An 8171-nucleotide genomic window follows, 5' to 3' on the forward strand; every position below is an offset into this window, starting at 1 on the left:
AAGCATATTATTGCTGAGCCTAGTGGTGCACTCCTGTAATCCCAACACTCAGGAGTCTGAGGCAGGAGGATCAGAGTCTGAACTATACAGACTCTGTCTCAAAAAACCAAAAGAAAAAGAAAAAAAAAAAAGAATATTATGATTGGTAATTGTGCACACCCAGGTCTTTAACTGCAGTCATCTGAAATAACATGAGGAACACCTTAAGCCTGTTGATAAAAGTTGATCATAACCTACAATAAGAGGTTGGGAATGTAGCACAATGGTAGAGCATTTGCCTAGCATGCACAAGGCCCTAGGTTTAATCCCCAGTAACTCAACCAAAAAAGAAAAAGGCCCAATTTTACACTTTACAAATGCAGATGTACAAAAAGGAAGTTTTAATGTTTTAATGAACAAGTACAATGCTTACACACAGTCAACGCTGTGATAAGGCACTTGGTGTAAAGTCAAATTTGCAAAAACAAGTGAGAACTTTCTAAACATCTTTACATAATCTATACCTCTCATATTGGAAAAGATGTGAAGATAAAATACATACCATAGTTAATTGTAAAAGATAATTTTGACAAGAAAATAGTAGGGTGAGGGGCAAAAAAAAAAAAACTAAACTAAAAAGAAAGCTCCAGATGTGAAAAAGTGTGTTATAGGGACAGGCTACAGGAAATTACATGGAGGTATCTGTAACAGCTGGCCAATTTTCTCGATCATTTTATTCTGAAGTCTTGCATCATGACAGATACCAGTAGCTGCTTTTTCTTTTAGAGCATGGCTCTCTTTAAAGAATTCATTTGCATTCATTTTCTACATGGTGTTCTTTTTGAAATTCTTCTGTGATGTGATACACATTGACATGAGCACTCCCTAGTTTGTCTTCTCATCCTGTTCCACACTTCTATGCAGTTTCAGGCATACAGAAATGAATCCACTCTTCACACTCATGTATAGACCACAAGTTTGGCAGAAACAACACTGGTGACTGAATGTCAGGCAGCACTGCGGCAGAAACACACTTACCCTACCATGCACATCACTATTTTCAAAATAATCAGTAACCATTGACTTCTTTAGCAAACACAGCTTGAATTTATTAAAAACTCCTGGAATTTCATTAGCTGGAAGTAATGCCAATGTAGAAATATGATGTATTTTTAAACCGATGTTTTTATTGTTACTGTATCACATAGTTGATCCTTTCTTCAGAATTTGGCTTCCTATCCTTTATATATCCCCCTTCTTCATAGGAATTGCAGTGTTCAGGATTTTGGCTTTTAAGATTTCAACATTCAAGACTGCAACATTCAGGATCGGGTATTTTAAAATTACAATCGGCACCACTCCTGATCAATCCCAGGCCTTCCCAGGTGTGCTATGCCTCCTATTTCTAGGACCTGTGAGTAAAACCTTAGTGCTTCATGACAATCATTTCCTTGCCTGTGTGTCTTACTATACCTGATTAAAAACAAACCCCAGGTACTTTTAAAATGCTTTCCTTCTTTTTTAATTAGCCAATACATATACTACACTTATATTACCTGCTTTTTTCAAACAGCTCAAGGTAAAATTCACCACTTGAAGTGTGTTAAATCAGTAGTTTCTTAGTATAATTACATTTATGCAACCATCATCACAATTAATTCTAGGACATTCATCATCCCCAAAAAGAAAACTACCCATCAATAATCACTTCCCCCCATCCACTCACCTCAACCGCTGGCAATTACTAACTAACCCTTCCATCTCTCTAGATTTGACTATTCTGGACATGGACCATAAATACATAAATATAATAGGTAGTCTTTTGTAACTGACTTCTTCCACTTAGCATAATACTTTCAAGGTTTATCAATGTTAGAGTATGTATTAGAACATCATTTTTTTGTACTGTCAAATAGTAGTACATTATATAGCTGTAAAATAGTTTATGCATGCATTCATCAGTTGATGGACACTTATTTCTACTTTTTGGCTATTACAAAAAATGCTGCCAGGCCAAGGGGTTAGCTCAGGTGCTGCCGCCTGCCTCAAAAGCACAAGGATCCAAGTTTGATCCCTGGAAACAACAACAAAAACAATGCTGCCACAGGCCAGGGATGTAGCTCAGTGGTGCTGCACCTGCTTGCCAAGCACAAGGTCCTGAGTTTGATCCCTGGTATGGGGGGAAAAAAATGTTGCTATAAACATTTCACCTAGGCTGAGGATTTAGCTCAGCGGTTCAGTGGCTTGCCTTGCAAGCGCAAGGACCTGAGTTCAATCACTGGAATCAAAAAAAAAAAAAAAAAAAGTTCATCTACAAGTTTTTGTGTGGACAAATGTTTCTTTCATCTCTTGGGTAAAGGCCGAGAAATGGAATTGTTAGATCATACAGTAATTGTATTTACCCGTTTGAGGAATTGCTAAACGAGCTTCCAAAAAAGCTGAATTATTTTACATTCCCACCAACAATGTGTTATATCTGGGATCCAAAATACCCCCAAAAGGTTCAGTGTTGAAAATAGATCTGGTAGGGCTTTGGGGAAGGATAGAAACAGGAGGGCTCTAATTTTATCATGTAGATTAAATGGCTCAATGTGCTTATTAGAAGGCTCAGCCTAAATGAAGGGATCAGCTCACTAGGAAGAGTGGCTTTTAAGCTCTTGCTCTCTGCTTCCAGTTGTCATGAGGCAGGTAGCTTTATTCTGCCACGGTGTTTCTGTCTTCTTGCCACAGGCCTAGAAGCAATGGAGCCAAATGACCACAGACTAAAGCTCTGAAATTATAAGGGAAAAAAATCTTTACTCATTTACATTTACTTTTCTTAGGTATTTTATCACCATGACAAAAAGCTGGCTAAAACAATGTATGATGGTTTTGATTTCTTCCACATTCTTATCAACCCTTATATGTCATTTTGAGTATAGCTATCCTGGTAGGTACGTGAGAGCATCTCACTGTGGTTTCTGACTTGCAGTTCACTGATGGCAAATGACATTCAGCATTTCTCATTGTTCATTTCTCAGCATTGCTTATTAGACAACGATCTTTTGCTCATTTTTAAATTAAATTGTCTTTTATTAAATTCTAACAGTTGGGTTTTTAAAAACATGTTCTGAACACAAGCAGATATATAATTTACAATTTTTTTCTCCATTCTGTGGTGTTTTGGTGGTGGTTTTTGGTTTTGGGGTTTTGTTTTTGACTTTTGGTTTTCGTTTTTTGTTTTGGGGTCACAGGATTTTGTTACATAGTCCAGGTTGATGTGAACTCATTATATAGCCCAAGCTAGCCTTGAACTTGGGATCCTTCTACCTCAGCCTCCAAAATGCTAACATCAAGACATGCACCAGTATAGTAGCATGTTATTTTGCTTTTCTTGACAGTAGGAAAGAGTTTTTAAAGTACAAAAGACCTTTTTTGTTTGTTTGTTTTTGCAATGCTGGAGATTGAACTCAAAGTTGGTTCATATGCTAGGTCACATGGTTAGTTCACATGCTAGGCACAGAACCACATCCATAGCCTTTGTTTATTTGTTTCTTTGAAGAGGGTCTCACTAAATTCCCCAGGCTGGCTTTAAATGTGATCTTCCTGCCTCAACCTCCTAAATAATATTTATGCACCACCAAGCCCAGCTCTCAGAAATTTTTAATTCTGATTAAGTTGAAGTGATCTCTTTCTTGCCACTTGTACTATTGGTGTTATATTTTAAAAGGCTCTATCAAAGTCAGGAAGATTTATGCCTACATTTTAAGAGTTTTGTAATTTTAACTCTTACATGTAGGCCTGTATCCACTTTAATTTAACTTATGTGTATGGTAAGAGGTAGGCATCCAGCTTCATTCTTTTGCATGTAGACATCCAGCATCATTTGTTCAAAAAGACTTATTCTTTCCACATCGAGTGTTCTTGGCACTCTTGTTAAAAATCAGCTAATCAAGAACACGTGGATTTATTTCTAGATTCAAAATCAGATTGATTCTATCGATTTATATGTCTATCTTTATATCAGTATCACATAAATTATTATAGCATTCTAGTAAATTTTGAAATCAGTTGGGTTTTCCACTTTCTGCCATTTGCGGGGAGGTACCAGGGATCGAACTCAGGCCCTTGTGCTTGCAAGGCAGGGGGTGGAACCACTGAGCTAAATCCCCAGCCCTCTTTCTGGCTTTTAAAGATCATTGTGGCGCACACCTATAATCCCAGCACTTGGGAGGCTGAGGCCAGAGGGTCGTTGTGAGTTCGAGACCAGCCTGGGCTACATAGTGAGTTCCAGGGCAGTCTCAACTACATAGTGAGACCCTGTCTCAAAAAAAACAAAAAAATAAAAAAATAAAAAATAAATCATTTTGGCTCTTCTAGGTTCCCAGAATTTAGGATCAATTTGTCAATTTCTTTAAAAAAAAAGGTCAACTGTGACCAATTTGGGGAATACTAACACCTTAATATTTAAGTCTTCTGATCTATAAACACAGGATGTCTTCTATCTGCTTTTAAAAATAAATAAGAGGCTGGAGATTTAGCTCAGTGGTGCCTCTGCCTGCCTTGCAAGCAAAAGGTCCTGAGTTCAATCCCCAGTACCAAAAAGAAAAAAAAAATTTTTTACAAGCAAAGGCTGCACCAGAAACTTTCAGCTTCTAAGGATGGAAAAACCTAAAGGTTTTCTGCCTTCTATATGCCCCAATTCCTACAGGGTAGACCACTCCCATGAGCAGTCATAAAAGCTGGAGTCAAATACTCTAGACCCAGGAGAGTGAGAGTACAAAGGCTATTTCCAAAACACATGAAATTCATTTAAAAGTCAGGAGGCCGGGGTTCAAGATTCACTTGTACTTTAATTCACTGAAAATTTCAGATACACTACTTTTTCAAGCTCCATTTTTTCCCTCTGTTAAATGTAGAAAACAATCCTTGCCTTTCCCCACTTTACAGCTTTAGTCTTCAGACCTAATAGGAAAATGACAGTTCTCTAACAAGTGAAAAGTGCCATATGGCAAGTGCCAAAAGGGATTTTTATTAAAGCTGAGTTTGAATTCTGGGTGCCCACTTGTTAAGTGACCTTCCTCACATAAAATGGAGCTAACACTTATTTCACAAGGTTAGTTTAGGAGGAAATTATATAATACATGTTAAGTATACGGCACAGTGCCTAACAAATATTAAGTGCCTTAAAAGATAGTTTAGTAGTATTAAGACAAATGAAATTATAATTTGCTATGCAACTTTGATCAAAAACAGCATATTTTTTTTTACATGCTTTGCATGATTGTGGAGAAAACTATAAAAGAATAAGCAAACTAAATATGTTACCTTGAAGGATAAACTTAGAGAGACAGAATGACTGCTGGCTGTTTCTTTGTACACCTCTAGTTTGTTTGGCTTCAGTTTGAAAGCAAAAATCCAGCAAGCCACCTTGGTGGAAATGTGGGAAATCCCACTGATGACAGGCACTTGGGGTGCTTCACAGATACTGATAATATTCTGATCTTCACTCTGCAGTATGTACATGGGTATGTATTCATTTTATTTTTATACCAGGAGTCAGTAAACTCTTTCTGTAGAAGATGTAAGTATTTCAGGCTTTGTAAGTCATATAATCTCTGTCATAACTAAACTAATGTAGTATAAAAACAGCACAGACAATACATAACCAAGTATGACTGTGTTCCAATAAAACTTTAAAAGGTAGTAGGCTGGATGTGGCCCACGGGCCATAATCTACAAATCCCTGATTTACACCTTTATATGTTATGCATACTCTTCTCTAGGTGTGAAAAAACTGAACAATTTTAAAAAGATCAAACACACACATGCAAAAATGTATCAAATCCATTCCCTAAAGTGAAAAATGCAACGCAGTACATACAAGCAAAATTCAGCACAAGACAATTTAGTCTGAAATCTAGAATCTCACATCTTAAAGACAGGATTTTCTTTCAAAACTTATTTTATGTAAAAAATTTTCCTACTCAGTTCTGCCTTCTGTCCTCATCCTGTATGTACTGAAATATTCACATCACATGTTTTATCTCTGCCTATCAAAAAGATGGAAAAATACAGTCATCGGCCCTTTGGTTTCTTTTTAAGCAACTGCCCCACCCTATACCCATTCTTTCAATATTTCAATTTCCTCTTCCCTAAAATAATGAATTTAAGGTAAAAAGAGATAAAGGATGGAAATTTACAAGAAAGAAAACATGACTGATAATTATTACCAAGAAAACATTTTCCTTTTTGCTCTTAATAGACTGTAAAGCTGATGTAATTAAATTATAACTATAGCAACTCAGCTGGTATCACAGGCCCTTTACTCCAACAGCATCCTTGCACACAAGTAGAGCCCCCATGCTCAAGACTAGGCGTAACTGCAGGCAGCCAGGAGCTGCAATAAGAAACCTTTGGGGAGGGCAAGTCAGTAGAAATAAATTCTAAAGGCTGGTTGGGTTGCTAGGCACCCAGCCCAACTCAACCCAACCCAACCCAACCCAAGTGGCTCATGCTTGTAAACTCTACTACCTGGGAGGCTAAGGCGGGAGGATTACAAGCTTGAGGCCAGCCTGGCCAACTTAACCTGAACCTGCCTCATAAAAAGGGCTGGCAATGTAGCTGAGTGGCACAGCACTTGCCAAGTTCAATCCCCAGTAACACACAAAAAAAATCTTTTTAATTAAAAAAAAAAAAAACACTTTGGGTAAAGCTACAGCAGAATTTCTACAACATCTTTACTGACTCTAAAGAGCAGCCAGAACATTCAGCTCTCAAGTTTAGTTGCAAAAAGAAAAAAGAATGCGGTCCTCATACCACTCCTGAAACATAAAAATAACGTCCTTACATTAATACCAACATTTAAATCTTTCTCAAATTCAAGGAATGAAGACTAAGGAGATGACTCACAATTTCCTGTATCTCCTGCATAGAACCTCAGTGACATTCCAGACCCACTGAAGGCACAGTAGCAGTTTCTCCTTTATTCCCCCACGGTCATTCCTTCAGGGCTATCAGGAACCTGTGTTCTGGAGTCAGCCTCACTGGGTCTGAATCCTAGCTCACCACACCAATTGTATGAGGTGAGTTTTTTACTCTCTTGAGACTTATGCTTCACAGTAATAAGGGTATCACAGGCCTAATGCTGGCTGTGAAGATCAAGTAAAATATTAAATCAAACCAAGTATCTGACAAGTATTAAGTAGCCAGTAAATTACATTTCTTCTGGAAAGCAACACAGTTGTTACTGTTCAATGCTGCAAATTATAAGTTGCTGGAGGGCAAGGACCAGGTCTATTTCATGCTTACAGATCCCCAGATATGGTCTAGGTTCGGCCCATTGAAGATGCTAAATACCTTTATGGAATCAAGAGCCCAGTGGATGCTGTGTGGCAGCAGCAGCTGCTAGCCCAGTTAGTCAGGATTTCCCCTTGAGTCACCAATGTTGCTGTTCTACAATCAGCTAGGAAGTACTGTCAAGGCCATTCAGAGACAGGCTCTGGGCTCACTTAACAATAAGCAGGCAGAATTACTCCTCACTTAGATGGCCTCTCATCACTTACTACCATCTATTTCTTCCAAGTGCCCTTAAAAACTCTGCTCATTGCTGAGTGCTTTCTGGCTTGGAAGGTACCACTTATCACCAAGGCCTGTATCTAAGGTATTTGTAGGAGCCATTTATGACCCAATACTGGTAAACCCACGCAAGAATGACTGTGACCAGTTTCGTTATGACAGAGCTTTTCAGCCCCCTCCCTCCCTGATCATCTCAGCTGTGACACAAGCTCACAGCTTGGTCAAACAGACATGCCGGAAAACTGGAGTGCCAAGCAGACAAAGCAAGGCTGCTGACCTGTTTACAAAACCTCTCCGAGTTCCTGAGTATCTGGCTTGTGACTGTCATTCACAGGATGCATCCAAATTAAAGGCAGAAAAGAAACGGATTCTGCCCCCAAACCACCCATCACCAAGGCTGCCTCCCCACCAGTACTCACGCCTTGACATCTGCTGTCTCCTGGGAAGTGCGTGTGAGGGTACGGGAACGCAGGCGCTCGCCTGCCTGCTGGATCTCCTGTAAGTTCCGTTCCACATGGGGAAGCTCTGAGATGCCCTCAGTCTCAGCAGCAAGCTGTTCAGCTTGCTGAAGAAGCTCACCAAACCCCTCAGTATCCATTGGAGATGCAGTTCCTAGACGGGGGGGGGGGGGGGGG

The 8171-nt window shown here is 39.1% G+C and overlaps 1 protein-coding gene across 2 annotated transcripts in view; it reads right to left on the minus strand.

The window, feature by feature from the left end:
* Nup93 (nucleoporin 93) overlaps nt 1–8171 on the minus strand; it is a 114194-nt gene that overhangs the window by 88148 nt on the left and 17875 nt on the right. For both annotated transcript variants that reach the window (XM_033757856.1, XM_033757855.1), the window contains exon 2: nt 7956–8148. In XM_033757856.1, coding sequence (XP_033613747.1) covers nt 7956–8134 — 179 coding nt within the window. In that variant the 5' untranslated portion in view covers nt 8135–8148. The remainder of the gene's footprint in view (nt 1–7955; nt 8149–8171) is intronic.

The sequence above is a fragment of the Fukomys damarensis genome, unplaced genomic scaffold (assembly GCF_012274545.1).
Source record: "Fukomys damarensis isolate Sample0158 unplaced genomic scaffold, DMR_v1.0_HiC HiC_scaffold_32, whole genome shotgun sequence".
NCBI classification, from domain to species: Eukaryota; Metazoa; Chordata; class Mammalia; order Rodentia; family Bathyergidae; genus Fukomys; species Fukomys damarensis.